This window comes from Ostrinia nubilalis, chromosome 17 (assembly GCF_963855985.1).
Source record: "Ostrinia nubilalis chromosome 17, ilOstNubi1.1, whole genome shotgun sequence".
NCBI classification, from domain to species: domain Eukaryota; kingdom Metazoa; phylum Arthropoda; class Insecta; order Lepidoptera; family Crambidae; genus Ostrinia; species Ostrinia nubilalis.
Genome location: NC_087104.1, coordinates 296,277 through 316,232, shown reverse-complemented (window position 1 = coordinate 316,232; position 19,956 = coordinate 296,277). Strand labels below are relative to the sequence as shown.

The 19,956-nt window shown below is 38.1% G+C and overlaps 2 protein-coding genes across 2 annotated transcripts in view; both read right to left on the bottom strand.

The window, feature by feature from the left end:
• LOC135079791 (guanine nucleotide-binding protein subunit beta-5) overlaps positions 1-19,956 on the bottom strand; it is a 434,210-nt gene that overhangs the window by 145,507 nt on the left and 268,747 nt on the right. The window lies entirely within an intron of this gene.
• Positions 1,979-7,708, bottom strand: LOC135080174 (uncharacterized). Its single transcript, XM_063974855.1, has 7 exons — positions 7,564-7,708; positions 6,794-6,974; positions 5,125-5,302; positions 3,922-4,048; positions 3,163-3,294; positions 2,765-2,945; positions 1,979-2,344 (listed from the first exon to the last, which is right to left on the bottom strand). Exons 1-7 carry the CDS (start codon positions 7,687-7,689, stop codon positions 2,157-2,159), a joined length of 1,113 nt encoding a protein of 370 aa, XP_063830925.1. The 5' UTR covers positions 7,690-7,708; the 3' UTR covers positions 1,979-2,156.

Here is a 19,956-nt window from a genome sequence, read left to right as displayed (position 1 = left end):
ACTGCTGAACATAGGCCTCCCCCAATGATTTCCATAATGATCGGTTGGTAGCGGTCTGCACCCATCGCCTTCCTGCTACCTTTATCAGGTCGTCGGTCCACTATGTGGGTGGACGTCCTAAGCTGCGCTTTCCGATACCTGGCCTCCACTCCACAACCTTTCTGCCTCATTGGCGTATTTCTGCGTATTATGTGCCCAGCCTATTACCACTTCAGCTTGATAATCCGTTGGGCTATGTCAGCGACTTAAGTTCGTTTACGGATCTCCTAATTTTTTATTCGACCAATTATTTCGGCGATCGTCGATTTTCGTATTATCACGATTAATTCTTTTAATACTATAATCGAAACTAGAATAATCGTAGGTCATTAACTTAGTGAGAAAAAAAAATAAAACCGACTCCAAAAAACCTACACTAAAAAGTAGAAAAATAATTACTAATTACCTACTTATTTATTAGGACGAATTAATATTTATGTAGGTATACCATGATTGATACTTCTGGAGTCGGTGCCAAGATTATGAAACATGTAAAGTTTGCATGCACCGACTCCAAAAGTATCAATCATGGTATACCTACATAAATATTAATTCGTCCTAATAAATAAGTAGGTAATTAGTAATTATTTTTCTACTTTTTAGTGTAGGTTTTTTGGAGTCGGTTTTATTTTTTTTAATAAAATTTTACTTATTTCTTGCTTTTTAGTTAACTAATTATTACCTTGATGTTACCACTGAAGATAGGCAGTACATTGAGACCATATTCTTCATGTCTAGTGTAAAATAATATTCCCTACAAAATACAGGTTACCATATAGGAAACCTAAAAAGACCTTAAACCGTCAGCCCACCTTAAAAACATGAAAGAATACAACTGTTGGTCTATTTGTACTTATAATATTTAAAGAATTATCCTCCGACTCCTAAGCATTAAGGAGTTGTACCTACCATGACCAGTTCATCATGATGAGATGATGAATATCTGATGTAAACACTTGAATAACTTTAGAAACTATACTTATCTATAAAATTAAAAGAATTATCCTCCAACTCCTAAGCATTAAGGAGTTTTACCTTCTATCATGAGCTCATCAATATGAGATGATGATTTCCAGGAGCAAATACTTGAATAACTTAAGAAAAAGTTTGAAAAACGATATACGTGCCTATAAAATTTGAGGGTTGCCCTCGATTTCCCTAGGATCCCATCATCAGATCCTGACTTGGTGACAATGGGACCACCTCAGAAGTATACCCTATCGAACAAAAAAAGAATTTTGAAAATCGGTCCACAATTGACGGAGTAATCGGTGAACATACATAGAAAAAAAAAAATACATACAGTCGAACATATAACCTCCTCCTTTTTTGAAGTCGGTTAAAAATAGATATACTTACCTATTCACTTTCAGTTTCGTTTTTCAATTACGAACTTGAGTTGGAATTATTTTTAAGGGTCATTATAGAGTACAGCCTTTCACCACTTGATACTTCCGATATATACCTACAACATTTTTGCTTTGACGGGTCTTAAAGATATCTGTCAGATAAATTCATCAGTAACCAGCAACTTATTTGTTAAATAGCTTTATATCCCAGATTGTGATCTCGTATTGTTTTGATCGACAACTTAACCTTGTTCTCAAGCTCTAATATTTTCTCGGAAAATTGATTCGCGCCATAATGTTCTTACACTACTAGAAAAATGAACAAGTGATTATTCACTACGTGCATCCTGAAATCTTCCTTGGGTTTAATAGCAGTCCAGCTGTAAAACATAGTTATACAGGGATTGTTACTAACAGATATTTGAACTTTTTTTATTAATTCATCAGCCAATAAATTATAATGCAGGTTAGGGGCAAAAAAAAAGACATTTTTTTAACTTAATTATCTATTTAGAAACTTTTTTTTACATTTTCTCATGCATCAAAAAAAAACATTTACCTTCACCTAGTATGAAAGAGAGTACATACTACAGGAAAAATATTTTTGGAAGCTAACTACTTAGTCAATTTAAAACAATGTAGTAATGTCAAAAGGAAAAAGCTAACCCAAACTAAAAAGAGTTACAAAATTCTCAGTCCTAAGTCCATAGCGATATAACGTAAATGTTCAGTTTAATTTTCATCTAAAAATGTCATCGTCTAAATAAATCATTGCTTCATTTCGGCCATCATCTCCTCTAGCATCAGCTCGTGGTTGGGCGCCCAGTTCAGTTTGTGGATCTCGGTCTTGAAGCACATGGAGATGCCCAACGCCATCAGGCAGTTATCTTCATTGGGCGGGACGGACTTCTCGCAAGCATGGACAATGTCGACCAGTTGGTGAGCCATAGCGTCGTCTGTAAAATAATAGGAATAAAATGAAGCCACAAAGTGCCACTATTGAGCAACTGTTTCTTAGTAACATAATGTGTCGAAATATTGCTAAAGCCTGGTCCGTGAGCACGTAGAATTTTGCAGACGACAGCAACATAATTACGCGCGAGCGATAAGGATGGGTAGCTTGGGGTCATTGGACAAAATTCTACGTGCTCACGGACCAGGCTTTAATAATAAGCATGCTCATTTTATATTGTTCGAGCACGCTTCAATCTATTTTATGCTTAAGTCTTCCTTATGAACTATGTATCTAGAATCTGAATAATTGATAATATCCTTATATCACTTGGTTACTTGTATTGCTTTCAGCTATAGGCTGTCAAAAACGTCGTCTTCAAATCTATCGTTTTGATACGCTTTTTACTCGTATGCAGACTGACCAGAGCCATGCTGCTTGGCGAATTCAACAGTGTTTCCACGGTGCAGAGTTCCCTCAGGATCCAGCAGGTTTAGCTTGGATGACAGGCAGAGGATGGCGCACCCTGCCTCACGACTCGTCACCACGTAGCCTTCCTTCCAAAAGTTCATCAGCTCTGCTCCTGCGGCCTCAGGCAGATTGTACTGAAAGATAAATAAGTTTGAAGGTTGTTGATATCTATGGTTTTGTGGAACATGAACTTGAAAAATTGCTAGCTACGATTTTGCTGAAAATACTTGTGCGATCCATTCCATATCTGGTAATGGGTTATTCTATATGAATGAATACTTGCTCATTTTGTAAAAGATTCTAGATTCACCAGAGTTATATTACTTGTTCTTGAAACTCTAAAATCCTTACCTCCTTTGCACACACTTCATAGGCTTTTATGAAGTTCTTCGTCATGTCTTTCATCACTGCTTGTGATGAATGTACCACAACGCTCATCGAGCACATCACTGCAGTCACCACTAGCGTCTTCGACAGCCACATCTTCGGTTATTTTATCTAACCCTTCTACATTACCAGACTAGAGCTCATAGTGTTTATATAGGACAGCTTAATGGGTTTTAGTTTTAATTACTGTTTGCTTGAAGAGCTGTCAGTGTGAATCGGCCTCGTCAACGTGTAATTAATTTGGTGATGAATATTTGCAATAAGTTGGTATCATTTTTAACACGTAAAACCGCTTCATGTTATTTTTAATACGTAACCGCTAAGAAAAAGCACTGATGCAAATTCTGGGCCGCTTGATGTTAGTTTATACCCTTCTCTTGTTCCCATACTTACAACTTCTGTAAAGTCAAAAGAGACGATCAAGTTTGGGGTAAGTAAGGGTAAGTAAAACCTAATCATTCAAGGCGAAGTCATCCTCTAGAGAAAGTTAGCTTATCCGGTACCATAGTGTCGTGTACTCAACACAAGTAGGTATTTAGTGATATTTAATGTTTCGTTCGTTCGTTTCAGCCAAATGACGTCCACTGCTGGACTGGACAGATTTAATGTTTAGTATCTCTCTAAAATCTGCTCATTTTTTGTACACTTGGGTCTATTTATCCTGATTTGTTCATTGCGCATTTACAAGTTAACATGTTACTACTCCACAATCATCTCATTGACACGTGTTTGTTCAGCCTTCGTCGTTTGCTCAGCATAGTTGCAAGCACCTGAGTCGATCATAGAGAGCACGCTGTAGTTTGCGTAGCGACGCCTGTCAGGAGCCACAATTAGCAGCCCTAAAGGGCAGCTTCTCTAAATCAGTATCACTGTAGGCTGTGTATGAATCAGGTGCTTAAAGATATTTATATTTTCATTGGCTTTGAAATGGTTCCTGTTGCATATAAATAGCTATCACTATCATATCTTTAAAGTGTAAAGTAAGCAATTCCCTAGATTACGTCTCTTAGGTATAGTGGATAATGTTTAAAGCATGGAGATCGACAGGTTTTATAAAACGTAGGTACCTACTTTCTTTTCGTAAACTGTCTTCTGCTGGTATAAGTACTGTCGTATAGGTACTGAATTACAACTCCAGCTACGATTGTGGATTTGAATTCTGCGTAAGCGCGATGAGCACAAGTTCAGTGTTAAAACTTATTTCAGTATACTATGATGTATGTAGAGTAAATGTTAACTGGGTCTCTAGGTGTATTAAGTATTTACTAGTTTGCGTAATTCGGTTTATTTTAAGGTGGTATTAAAGGAATTGCACAAGTATTAGGTTATTTATGGTAATAGGCTTGTTTTTCTTAAACATTTTATTAACATATTTCATTAATCTATTCGGTTATTGCATAAGATTTGCATAAAAATAGTTTAAAATCACAGAATACTGACAAATATTTCGCTAGACCGACATATCTAAATATAGGCCATACAAACTAATAAAACTTAAGAGTGTATTTCATGGTGACATGCAAGTATTGCATTGCATTGTCACGTTACAAGTCTAAAGTAATTTTATTTTTACATCGTCTGTGTATCAGTATAACTCTATTACTAACAACAAAACATCAATAGAACAATCCTAGGTCATTAATTTTGCGAGCAAATAGAAATACTTTCAGATCCTTTTCCACTTCGTCAACTGCGTCAAAATAGATAACAGTCTTTCACCACTTGCAACTTTCAGTAAACTATAACATTTGATTTCACAGGTCTCAAATAGAGATATCTGGCAGATAAATTCAACAGTAACCAGCGACCTCTATTTAGAGATCCCTATTTCCCAAATAACTATCCAAACATTTCAAGAGTGGCTCTACTCGTAAAGGATTCTGAAGATATTTCCATTGCTCTCTCAGTATCGTCCAATATCCTTGCTAATATCTCTCCATGACGGCCTCGATCATGGCGACCTCCGGCGCGATGCCCTCCTTCTTCGCGTCGACCTTGAAGCAGGCTGCCACCTTCACGGTCCGCTGGCAGTCGTCCGTGATGTCATCGAACTGCTTCTCGCAGTTGTGGATCAGTTTCACCATCTTCTCGGAGAGAACCTCGCCTGGAATTTAGAAGGATGAATACAAAAGAACTTGACATGATCAAGACGGCCTAAAGTTTAAGCTCATTCTCGGTCAGCCCTAGGACAGGTGTGATGTAAAATTGACTAGATGTGATGTGAGTAGAAAGATACTAAAGTGTTTTTACACTACATAATGTGCATCTATGATGCGAAACGTGAACCACGTAGAGAGAGTCCTGAAACACAGCTAGTAATCATTGATATTTACAAATCAGCAATCATTTACCTTTTAAAGATATGGGACTATTTGCTCAAATAAGCTAAGCTACGAGGTGAGTAAATTGATAGAGTACTTAAGTGTGAACAACATTTATAGCTTTTTAATATAATATTGATTGTAATCGTAACCTTATGAAACTTTGCGGGTGCAGCTACTCGTATGTTTTTTACATAAATATATTGACAATCTAGTCTTCCATAAGGATAGATTAAAGCATCGTTTTTGCTCGTTTACTACCGGTTACGGGAATGACCCCTAATCGCCAGGAGTAAGAAACACCTAAGTAGCTATGTATGAAGGGGCATTAGTATGATATTGCCCTTTGATGAACTTATAATGCATGTTACTGTTATGGGTTGGAAAGTTTTATGTAAATTTTTAGTTTAGATCAAAACTGTAAGTTATTTGAAACCACTATAATTTATAAAGTAAATCGATTGTAAAATATACATAAAAAAAGATTTGCCAACATTTTAGTGTGAGTGGTTAATGCGTTTGAATTTCATGTTTAAATGCTCGCACAAGGTATTAATCCAATTCAATTAAAAGTCTGTCATGAAGACTCGATTTAGGACTCTTTATGATGAGTGTTGATGAAGAAATTATATATTATGTTAGATGAACTATATAGCTGACAGATGATAAAGTTAGTAACCAGCAACGTATTTTTGTTAGAAATAGTATCAAGAAGAGTCGTTCCTCGTTAGACATACAAATGAGTGCTTCGATGGAGCCAATCATAACAAAATGACATGAAGATTCAAGCTAAAACATGTTTTATGTAGTATGGGCGTGCTCTTGATAGCCTGAGGATAGCCAGGAGGCAAACCGCCATAAAGTAGCATCTTTATCGGTTTTCTACAGGCTACACTTCGAAGAGTGTGTGAAAGAATTACACGAGCTAATTCCACCAGCCCCTTTCCACCAGGGAACCAGACGCAAGTTAGCGAACTATCCCTATATTGTCGACATTCTACCAGCTCGCACTAGTAAGCGTTACGATGACTCTTTTATAATGCGAACAGCTAGGGACTGGAATTCGCTGCCTGCTGCTGTCTTTCCCGAAGACTACATAATAATCCGGGCCTTATCTAGGCGAGAGTGAATAGGCACTTGCAGTTTACAGGGCAGATATGTACCATCCTAGACTGCTTCCCACTTAACACCATGTGCGATTGTGGTCAAACACCTGCCTTGATATGAATAAAAAAAATACGATCTATGATGTACTCGTATGATGGATCTCTAACCGTTCGGGAAGCCTTTGACGTAGTCGTGCATGTTGACGTGGTGGATGCGCGTGTCGTCCTGCAGAAGCGAGAACTTGTTGCTCATGCAGATGAGCGCGCAGCCCAGCTCGCGGTGCACCACCTCGAAGTCCTCGCTCCAGAAGTGCTGGAACTCCTCCAGGATCTCGGGGGACAGGCCCGACTGGGGGGGTAGTAAGTTGTGAAAGGACCACGTGACTAGTGATGAGATCATTGTGCCTACCATGAGTTTACGTTAGGTGAGCTCGCTAGCGAATACGTCAAAAAATTCTATGAAGATTTAATTTCTTGAAAGTAGCCGCTAGGGGCGCTGCACAATATGTCATACATTTAAATGTCATTTTTTACGCAGTCGCTAGCGAGCACACCTAACGTAAACTCATGGTAGGCACACATAACTCTACAGGCCACACGCGTCTAATGTCGTGAGACTATGGTCTGGAATATGATGGGTCTAAGTCACAAAGCTTGTCACAGTATCCAGGAATAGAATATTGTGACGAAATACTTGATTGAATTAACATCCAAAATGATAAGGCTGAAAAGAGCTTAAAGCGCTTCATTTATGCTTTAATTTTGGATTTCGTTTAAATTATGATTAATCCACAGATGCCACAAATCAGCTCTTAGCTTGATGTGATGTGGTCCGTTCAACGTCAAACTTCGATTGAAACCCAATCAAAAACTAATTGGCTATTCAATAGTAAATCAAAAACATAATGTTGATGAAAAACACAAAGGGAGGTCCATACTTCGGTCCTGCACTCCTCCAAAGCCTTCCCGAAGTGTGCCGTGACGTGGCTCATCACCTCGGCAGTGCCACGCGCCCCCGACACGGCTGCCATCACCAGCCCCAGCAGAACCCACGGCGAACACATCTCGCTCCGATCCTTCCACCAAAATGGCTTGCACCGCTCACGGACCTCATTATATTACAAATTCATTTTTTTTTCACTTCACATTACACGTAATTACCCGGCCAATTTATCATGAATTTTGTATAATTCTTATTTTGTAAGAGCTAAAGAAGATTTTGATCCAAACAGCAGGCCTAAGTCCTTGGTGCATCTATGTGTAATTTTAGAAGTAAGTAATAGTATGTTGGTAATGGAACGGCCTAGCAAGTCATGGTGAGGCCTGTGGTTGGATGTCATTACTGATGATTGTCTGCTAATTATTCGCAAAGTGAATCGTGCGATTGTCGGTAAGTACTATTGCCTCCCTCAATTTGTCGATTGAGGTAAAAATAGATGTCAAAGTATACTAAATTAATTCTATTATGGGACGTCTCATGTTTATTTTTATACAAAATTGAGTGATTGACTTTTTGTTCCTTTAACAGGATTTCTATAAATTTTCATGAAAAGCACTTTTTATCTACTGTTAAAATTTTAAACAAATATTTTTACCAAAAAGACTCTACCGCTGCTTTGGAACACTATAATAACTAAAAGTTTAAAAGTACAATAAGAATAATAAATAAAAAGGGTAAATGAAATACATAAAAACAATGGTTTTTACTACTTATTCATAGAGTTTATCTCCAAAACATAGAGGCTAAGTGAAAAACGTGCGATCCTGTAGTGTATCGCACATTATCCCAAGTTGGTATGCGTCCCGCGGCGCCATCCCACGGCCCATTTGGCCCGGGTTCGATTCCCTCGTGCGGCAGTGACGCATGGCGTAGGTGTGCCTCGTGATTTAATATTGCTATTAATGTGGGAAATGGTGAGAAAAGTACAATTTATGTCTTAAAAAACAGGGATTAATAAAATGTCTTTATTATTTTATTTTAACATTTTTTTAAATAAAAGGAACATCTGACATTGTTATCCCTGAAAAATCTAAGAAGTTTCAGCTCAAGCTTGAATAAATAATGAATATAAATGTAGTACCAATAAAATGAAATGTTACAAAAATATGTTGCAAAAAATAAAAAAATATTTTCTTCAATATAAAATTAAATATCAGTCAGCGCAAACGTATGAAGAAAACCGACTCCCAAAATTGGGAACGCCAAGTTATTAACGTGACGTTTACATTCCAAACAAACACACAATATTACTTATACTTATGCAAAACCGGTATCACATTCTCCCCACCAAATTGGTATTAGATATTTGCATACAATTTCTTATCACTGCGTATTCAATGCACGCTTTAAAGTTCCTACCACCTGCTCGCCTCATCATGGGCAACAATAAAAACAACGACAAACATACTGTCTGTGGAAAATATAAAAATTTCCATATAGAGCAAGTCGCGATTTTGGGGAAAATTTATTTCTCCCCTGGCAATACGTGACTGGTGTGGGAGATGGCTTCAGGGTTGCCGTTCTTGGATTTTGAACAAAAATGGAAAATCATCTGAAATATTACCTCAAGTAAGTACCTAGTTTGTGAGTAAAAAGGGTGTAAGTTCAATAAACTATACACGTTCATAGCATAACATAATATACATAATCCTTATAATCTGTATCAAGTCATAAGTATGCCACAGAAGTATCAGTTGATAGAAGTGTGATCTTACATTCTCTTTGGAGTTTGGTTTCGTGTCAGTCTCACTGCGTACAGCTACCTAATTAATACACTGCGCTCTACCTGGGACCTTTAATCAATAATAATATCTAGCTTTTTTTATTCAATCATAGCAACTTTTGTTACATTTCAAGATAGACAGCCCTGGCATGCACCAGCCACACGTGAAGCGATGGCTCATTGTTTCCCCCGTGTTTATGACGCTCCGAGATTCCTCGCATTACCTGAGACTGCTGTCTTGAGATGACATACTGTTTATTTAAACTGATTGAGGATGGTGGATGAGCTTCGTAATTTGTATGATCAGCTCGTTAAAACGCAATGACTTGACTGGTACAATTATGTCCAGTCGCCAGGCAGTAATAATATACGAGCAGATGACCTATTTGCCCCTAGCCTGCTCTGTCTCATACTACTATTGTTAAAATACCTTTGAATCGCAATAATGCAAAAGCCACCTTATCACAAAAGATTGGCCAAACGACCTACAAACTAATTTTTAAAAAAATTCCTAATTTCAAATAATTACATAGTACTTACGTAAACAAGTTTAAAAACATACCACGAATCTTTATCGTTTGAGTAAGTGTATAATTTTAAATTCATAGCACATAATAGAGTCATTATGTTATGGTAAATGACGGACAATGACAAACACCTATAAAGAACCTCTGACGCATAAAATGCATTAGGAAACTTTTTTTAAACATGAAAATATGGCTTTCAGACCTTGACATCGTCATGAAACATTCATGGTTCCATACATCACGTGAAATTAAACCCTCAACTCGTGTTCATCCATCAAGCTGTCATTGCAGTCAACGTTCACTCGCCAACAAACATACGTTTGCAGTTGAAACCTTAAAAAACCCCTGAAAATTCACTTTCCAGCTGAAAATATAAATTTGTAAGAAAACATCATTAGGTACTGCCCAGGTTAAGCCGCTAAACTAAACCGAACCTTAACTCAGTATGCATAAAGGTCACGTAGGAAAGTAAGGAAAAAATGCAACAAGAATAAGAAGTCACGGAAAACTCAAATGAGTTTTCCCTGAAGAAAATTACAAATTCCTTATTGCAATAGCTGTTAAGGTTGTTTTTGCGGCGAAAATGTAGTTTTGGTAGCAGAAAATGGTTGGTTTTCTTTGCCAAATGGATTCCTTGGAGAGTCAAACCATTTTTCATGAAATACGTGCTGAATGTTAATGAAGGGAAATGCATGGAGTAATGTTTTGGTAACAGAAATGAATTTCCACTTGAATTTTGCTTAATTTTTAAGACATGTCATACCCCAATACAATAAGAGTTTATTTTCATTTTAAAATGAACTCTATGCATGAGTTCTTAAAATCTAGAATAATCTATTTTAAGACTAGTTAACACTAGCGTCTGTCTGAAAAGTTTGAGCAGGGTCGGAGCGTCTTTAGTTTCAACAGCAGACGAAGGTGCCCGACGTGCTCTTAGTTTCTTAGTAGTAATATCGTTAAGACCACTGAAGTTTCATTTAGTTTAATGAAAATTCACTTAGCGTCTCGCATGTAAGTCGTCGTTAGGTGCTACCAATAGTAGCATTATGTTCTTATTATTTTAGGAGGGTTTTCTTAAAGAATAAAATCTTTTTGGTCAGTTTACATTCAAAATAAGTAAATATTGTTATTTAATATGCCTTACCAATCAGAAAAAAGTTTCAGTTAGGTACATTTCACAAGCATAAAACACATTAACGTCCCAGATAATATTATGTGACTGGCGTACACCAATAAAAAAAGTAAATCAAAACAGCACTCTTGTGAGCGTATTAGTAAGGTGCAATTTCGAATGCATCAGGTGAGCTGGAAATTTTGCATTATTAATGTTACCATTAAAATGGCGGCATCTGATCCAAATCAAAGGAGTGCAATTTCTGTTGCTACTATTATGTATTCTGTGGTTATAGTATGAAGAAAATACGAGAACTTTGCTATAGGCCAACTCACAGTGGTCGGCTGTTTCGTCCTCGAATGAGCACCAATATCGGCCTACCTATTACTACCGCCTGATCGCGGCTTCACTCCCGTGAATTTCGGGCTGTCAACAAAATCAGCCTTGGTGCCCGTTAACCGCGACCAGTGGCCGCCAGCACACTCATTCGCTGCTGTGCTGCGTTTTGTACACTCACCTGGCGATGGTGTGCTGTAGGCCTAAGATGCGCGCCGTGATAACTTTTATCGACGTCAAAATGTATGGGCAAAATCGATAAAATGGCGTGATAACCACTTATCGCGGCGCGCATCTTAGGCCTACAGGTGTGCGCTGGTCGCCAGTTTCACCAGGCTGCTGGGCGGCTGGGCCGCGTGGGCGGGCTATAGGTACGTGTATTCCACCTCGGGCCCGTTAGCTGCCACCAGTGGGCGTCAGCGCACTCATTCGTCGCTGTTGCGTTTAGTACACTCACCTGGCAATGGTGTGCAGGTGTGCGCTGGTGGCCAGTTTCACTAACGGCCGATGCGGCGGGCGGCTGGGCCTCGTGGGCGGGCTGTACGTGTACTCCACCTCGGTGCCCGTTAGCTGCCACCAGTGGCCGCCAGCGCACTCATTCGTCGCTGTGTGCTGTGTAACACTCACCTGGCAATGGTGTGCAGGTGTGCGCTGGTCGCCAGTTTCACCAGCGGCCGGTGGGGCGGGCGGCTGGGCCGCGTGGGCGGGCTGTACGTGTACTCCGCTTCGGCGCCCGTAAGCCACGACCAATGGTCGGCCATGGTGGTCACTTGGTCACTGCTTCAACACTTTATCTTATAAATTGTTTCAGTCAGTCTATGTATAATAACAGTAACGCTAAGAGATTTCCTTTAAAGCAAATGCTATCGAAACCTTAAAAATATGTTCAGAAATGCAACTCTTGAAGCCAAAGGGCATTAAAATCAAATCATTACTGATTAAGTTGAAATGAAGCGAGAAATTAAAAGTACATAATTGTTGTAGAAAGTGTTATAAAAATATTAGAAGAAAGTATTTTAAAATCAAAATCTAACCGACACTAAGCTTAAAGCTAAATTTAACTTGTACGCTCAAAGTATTTTACCCAATTTGTTATAAATATCAAGCTAGGATCCTCGTAAATTCTGACATTTATCCATCACTGAGAAATGTCATGACAGCTCAAATTCAAATAAATCAAATCAGCGTCTAAACACGATTTACCCCAGTCAACGCCCACACAAACTAATATTTAACTAAGTACAACAGAAAGCTGTTAAGTAAACTCTCTCCACGGTATGCGTGGTGAATCATGCCATTTTCCATTTTCCAAAGATCATAGAAAATATTTTTTTCAATGTTTGACTCTTTACCTTTATTAAGGTACTGATTCTATAGGCAATGAATCGCATCGCACGCTCCTAGTTTGAGATATTTTTAACTTGCTCTATACCTATGAGTAGGTATTACTAATCACGTAGGCACGATCTGGTAGGTTGCGGGAAGAGCCTGCATGCGGGCAGCGCAGAACCGTTCATTGTGGAACCTTGGGGGAATCCTTTATCCAGCAGTGGACGTCAATTGGCTAAAACGAACGAAGCACCGATAGATTGACCTACTATGTTCACTTTCATTGTGCTCGAGTCTCAAGACTCAAGACCTTTCGCGAAATTCATCCTTCAAATCCACGAACACTTATTAAATCTGAAGACAATGATTGATAATGGATTAAGTAGTCTGCAGAACACGGCGCAAACTTTCCATAAACTTTATTCAATCTAAAACAACCTTTACCACTTAAACTACAAGGGTTACGGCAACTGCAACTAAGTTGCAAGCAGTACGGTAAGTTTTTCGATGTTTCGTAAAGGAAAATGAACTATAGTAGAAGGGAATAAGATGCAAAGGTAAGAATAGTAAGGAATCGTCAATGTAAGCGATTCCATTTAGCACCCTTCGGAAAATAGCATTATTAAAGTTCCCCTTACAGCGCCTTATTCTGGAACCGAAGATTGATGTCGAGTAAAGTTTTTGAAACCATTAGTTATTTTTGAAACCCTTCGACCATTATTCAGAAAAATAATGCTGTCAGTTGCACTGACGTAATTCATATTTGGACGTAAGATGAAAAAATATTAATTTCAGGGAGGACATTTCGCAGCGTTAATTCATAAGTCGCTCTTGGCATAGTCTATAATTCTTGTTCATCATCATCATTTCAGCCACAGGACGTCCACTGCTGAACATAGGCCTCCCCCAATGATTTCCATTCTTGGTTGGTAGCGCCCTATTGCAAAAAATATTTTTCAGTGTTTCATAAACTCTCCAGGATTTAAAAATAAACAATCATTCGCAATCTGTCTTCGTCATCATAAATCGTGCTTGTCCAGAATAGGCCTGCGCGGGCCGCTGGGCGATAAATCTCAAACCCCTTGCTGCCTGAGTGCAGGAACTGCTCGAGAATGCCACGAACTGCCCCGAATGTTGCGATCGCTATCTGCTGATAACTTGGAAACTATTAACTGCCCACTTGCTTTTGGGGAGTATTGAAATTTTACTGCGGCACGGTACAAATCCAAGCTGAATAAAATATTGTGTGATTAAAATAATCTAAAGGGCTTGGTAACGGTTTCGTTCTTTTAAAGTTCTTCCTTTAGGTTATTTATGAAACAGGTTATCAACTCAAAATTCATCACGAGCGCGAACATTTCAAATCAAATCATTTATTCAATACCCAGCCTAGGTCCTTTCCAGGGCACTTATACACATCTTATACATTTATTTCAAACTAGCTTTTGCCCGCGGCTTCACCCGCGTGAAATTTAGTGTCACAGATCGGCATAAATTATAGCCTATATGTTAATCTGGGTCACAAACAATAATACTGTAAAGTTTTCAACAAAATCCGTTCAGTAGTTTTTGCGTGAAAGAGTAACAAACATCCAGACATCCTGACATCCAAACTTTCGCATTTATCTATACATATAAAAGAAAGTCGTGTTAGTTACACCACTTATAACTCAAGAACGGCTGAACCGATTTAGCTGAAAATTGTCAGGGAGGTAGTTTAGAGCCAGGAGAAGGACATAGGATATTTTTTATCCCGTTCGAAATTTAAAAAAAAGTCTGCTTATTTATTGCCATTAAGGCGGATCAAAGTTCGCCGGGTCAGCTAGTATTATATAGTAGGATGCTATATCAATCACCATAGTATAAGGTAAATACATTAATACGTCTACCTAATTCCTTCGTGACTGAAAAAATATAGAAAGAAAACTTATAAATCCACTCAATATTATTATTTAATTTTACACTAAATTCACCGTACCATATTAAAAGTGATGATAACATTTGTTTTATTTTTGAGTCTGCCGTTTTGTTTCGGCGCGTCAACGCGTGCCGTTAAAATTCATACCTAATGAATGAGCAAACACGCCATCAACACCCCCTATTGTTCAATGTTCATACCTGTACGTACAGTAGGTACAGGTGTAATCAAATCGCCTGAATATTATAACGACTTTTCAGGTACACGTCTGTGATCAGCTGAACAGTCAAGTTGACGAAGTAAAATCAGTGAATGACTATACGGAAAAACTATGGAAAATGAAGAAATAGATTGTGAAATGTATCTCCGATAGTCGACCATGCTACGTTTTGTTTTGTGTTTCGTCCATGAAATATTTCGACTCGTGACAAGACGGGTAGTCATTTGCCCTTATTGGATTGTCAACAGAATCCTTGAATTTCAATTCATTATTTTTAATTATTTTCTGCTTTACAGTAACTCAACATGGTAGGTATTGTTTTTTTGGCTATATTTGAAGACATAATAAATGTCGCAGGGGTCGCAGACTAAGGTCGTAGACTCGCAGACGTGGTTGCGACGCAGCTGGGGCGTGACGCACCAGGATGACGTAGTGAGGATGTTTCTGATTTAATAACGAACATTTTTACGGAGTATTTTAACGAAACTATCAAACTAAAGTAAACAACTGCACGCAGGAAGATTTAATGAGCCTTCATTAAAGCTGAGTAGCACCACCTAACTTTGACCGTAACTATAACGATAACCGGTGCTTTTTGTATGGAGTTTGACAGATTTATGACGTTTGTCAAAGTAAAAGTAAGATGGTGCAACCCAGCCTTAATCTTCCTGCATGCAGTTGCTTAGTAGTCGTGCAGCAGCCTTACTGACAACGCCACCCTTGTGGCGGAGTTTTGGGCTGATGCTGTGTAGGTTTGCTGTCGACACGACAAAAAGAAGAAGATCTAAGGTACAGACGTTTCAAAAAACATAACACCTACACAACCACGTTTCATTAAATTTCGGCAGACGTCATGGTATAGACATAATGCAATAGTCATAATATCCCCCGTCGAGGGTTGTTCCCCCCACTCCCCCCACCGCGACATAACCGACACGTAACGGAAACATAGGGGACGAAAATTAAACTAAGGTGATTGCTCAAATCGAGAACCATTCATACAATTTGATGGATGCCAGACACTCCTTTTTTCTCTCAATTTCCACTTTCGATATTTTCAGTCATATTATTTATAAGACATATTATTTTCTTGTTTTTAAACTATCAATATGTTAATACATGAGTAGCCTAATAGAAGTGCTCAAAATTAGACGACAGCCTTCTTTCAGTTTCATGAAAAAAAATATGAAAAAGTCCCACCCAGTACACCAAGATTCGAGTTTCGACAATCAAATAGATTTCTTTTTCTGGAAATATTGTAAACTAATAAATATAGTTTACTAGCAGATTTTTAAATTGTGCAAAAAGAAAAGATGAATAAATCTAAGAATTGATGCAACAATCAGTAAAAAGTGGCCAATACTAGAAATAAATGTAGAGTCATAAACAGAAGGCGGGGATTCCCTCTCCCTGCCGACGAGGGCGAGGAGGAAGTGTGAGGACCCATTAATTAAACTGAGGAGATTGCTCAAATCGAGAAACTCACAGAATCAGATAAATGTAATATTAGAAGTTTGGCGAAGGAGGTGTATGTTTGGTTAAAGTTAGGTAAGTATCGTAAGTTCTTACTTAGGTAATTAGTCAATAAATTACCTACAAATTCGAAAGTCACACAATTTTCTAATTATTTGTTAGTTAGATTAATCTTTGAAACTGAACGACGTAGTTTTAAAAGTTGCGAAATAGTTAGTGGATGAAAAATCAATCAAAGAACTTGAACATACAAATTATACTTTATAATAGTTTATATTTTATCATAAAAATGTTTCTAATCAAAGACCTTTCTCCGTTACAAATCAAGTAATCACGACTTCACGGGCAAGTCCTAAATGTAGGTCTACTAGGTAAGGATCTAACAGTTTACCTTTCAAAGGATTTTACTTAGGCCCGATTCGACCAAACTTTACCAAAATAACTCCTGGTATAACTGGCACATTGACAGTTTCAGTATGGGAAATATGTCAAAATGTCGAATAACTGACGATTTATTCTGTGATTAATATTTACTCTAGTTTGGTCGAATCCACCCTTAACGATATTGCAAATACCAAGAATATTTTCATTGGACCACCGTATCAATTTCTAGAACTCACCAAATTGTATAGTTGGTAGTCACGCCCCAAAATAATTTCCCTCATTGCATGAGTTAATGATATTTTATTTGATCAGTCCCTCCGAGCGCCGTGTTTGGTGCACAAACTGCACCCCTGCCATTATGCCCCGTCTCTACCGCACCTACTGTCTTGCGCTACGTCTGTCACTGTCTAATCGTAATAGTTTGTTGCATCTCGGGACACAGAAATCTGTGGAGTAAAAGGATTGAATATTCTTTGGACAAACCATTTATTTCTGCCAACCAAAAGAAAATAAGTCGCGACCAGATGTACAATAACGAAAATGGAATTTACTAGCACTTATACATACAAAAATGCTAATCTGGCGTTTCATAAATCATACCTATTTACCAGAAACAAAATAGCTACGTAATTTATGCCAGAATACGTGTTTGCAGAATGGAGAAACGCCTTGTAAAATGTTTACGGCGATATCTCTTCCACGTGTTTTATAACTATTCTTTTGAACTGTAAAGTGTGTTGGAAATAATGAAATTTCCCCGCACTATTATCCCCGCTGCACACAGGAGGGCCGCCCTCCGTTGAAGAGTGATTTATGGCACATTATCATTTACACATTCTTGGTGACTACGGCACCCTCCAGCAAACCTATTGTATGAGTATTTTAATTTCAGACAGTTCTGAAATCGGAACCTTATCAGTAGGTAACTGTTTGAAGGAATTTCTTCAGAAAGGCTGTCTAATACGAGTACTTACATAAGGAAAAATTGTTTTCTAAGCAATATTATTTCTTGTTTTTAGGCTTGCATACTCATACCAGTAACACGTCCGTATTTTCGCGACTCTACATGTTCACGTGGTACAGTACAAAAAGTCTACGAAAAGCACATAAGTTTTCGTGTATAAAATGAATCTTTTAAGATCCTAAACACCATTTCCCTCTCTAAATCAGGTCTGCCCAAACTTTTTTTTACTGCGACGCCCTTGGGATTTGGCATTTTCTTGCGAAGCCACGAGTGCTATTTTTAAGAACCATCAATCAGAAAAAAAAAGTTTTTGTTCTTCAATTTACTGATTCTTAGTCGCTCGCAAAGAACACACCTTGCAAAGTCACCCTGTTTCAACCAATGTTTGCCCTTTGTGACCGAATCCGCGACCGCTGACTTTAGCTACACGCACCAGCACCACCAAGCCAGGCAAGCTCCGAGATAAAAATCAAATTCATTGCGTTTGCATTCATGAGCATGCATCGTCAAAGACAATAATAACTCAGTGCACCGCAGTATCAGCCTCGCACATCAGCCTTAATTAACACGTGGGCCACTTTCTAAGCTCGTCAGACAACAGCTTGCCGATAAGCTTATCGCGGGCTTGTTTAAGAGCGGCTACTTTCAGTGCCACTACTCCGTTAATTAGCCTAACATGATAATTGATAAACAATAAATCATGTATATTATTGTCCGTTTACAAGATTATAATGAGTTTTAAAAAATAATGGTGTTTTTGTCAGAAACTTTTTTTAAATTATTCTTAATCACACAGACTGAACAACACTGAGATGTTAGGTTTCAATTTTCTTGCGTGTAAGTTATACCGTTTCACACAATCACCGCAAAATAGGAACTCATTTAAGAAAACATAGGTAGGTGGTACATACTTTTAATTTTATCTGTACAAAGCGATGCAGTCTGAGTCTAACTTAGGGGAGGTCACCCCTTTCAAATAAATAGGTACATCGTAATGTAAGTCTTATTCTTATAAGGATTGGGGCCATATTAGAACGAAGTTCTGTTTGTTTTGATTCAGTCCTCGTGGTAAAGACTTCCAAAAAAATACTGTAACGAAAGTTTGAATGTATAATTGAATAAATTAATTACGCAGTCTATTAAAAAGTGTACTTTGCTGTAACAATTATACAAGACGAAAAGCAAATTTTGTAATTTGACTTCTGCTTTTAAATGCCTCGTAACGCTTAAAAGTTACTTTAAAACCAATCTACGATAAAAATCGCTTTTCCAACTAATTTATTTGAGACTCGCAAGCGATTTAGTCTGAGAAGACGAGCGCCAGCCGGCGAAAAGGCGGCAAAGTCCCGCCGCAGCGTGAGTCACGGTAAAGTCCGACGCACACAGGCGCTGCGCGTCAGATGTAAGGTAGCGCGCTGAGTGACCAAAGGAGACGATACTCAACTGATATTTATGTAAATAAAGGGGCTAAAGAGATACTAGAGGGAAAGATACATGTATAGATGATTTATAAATGTGATAAAACACAGTTACTAATAGATAAAACAGCAAGGTAGTTTAGGCCCAAACAGCAGCCTACACTAACAAGTATGTACTCTGTTTTCGTTGTTCCTTATTATGAAAAATCGAGACATTGATCCCAGAGGGAGGATTTGCATTTTTGTTATTTAAACAAAACTTATCCTGAATCATTTCCACGACACGTAAAAACTTTTAGTCTAATTAATTTTATTTAATCGGTTCCTCAAACACAGAACTAAGACCTAACTGAAAAGCTGCTAAGTAAATAATGTTTTAATTAACAGATATTAATAGCTTCTATTGTTTAAAAAAAATTAAGGAACAGACAATTCTACCACAGATAACCCAAAAATCACTACCCAACGACAACATAGAGCCACGCTCTGTCACAATGACAGTCCGCCCCCGCTCGTCGCGCGCGTGTCCCGCGCGGTTTATGCGAAATCGATGTGTGTTTGTAAACACTTGCAGCGCGGCGGGACTTATTATTTATTTGCTTGGGGAGACAATCAGATGCAGGAGGTGCATGTTACTTGAGCTTTATTACGCTTTTTATTGATTTTTTGGAGCTGCAAGCGTTGCAATAAGTTTTAAAACTTACTAAAGTAAACAGATTCTGAAAAATATTTTCTGGCGTTTGGTGATGTTATTAAGGCTTACAATAATTAACACAAACAAAAGGGTGATAGAGTAAAGTTGACCTTATGAGAATAGACATACAGTCGAAATTACAACAAAGAGGTTGGATAACGTTAGGTGAATTTTAATATTTTGCATAACTAAACAGTGAAAACAGAGCTTTTAAAAGAAAATATTTTAGAC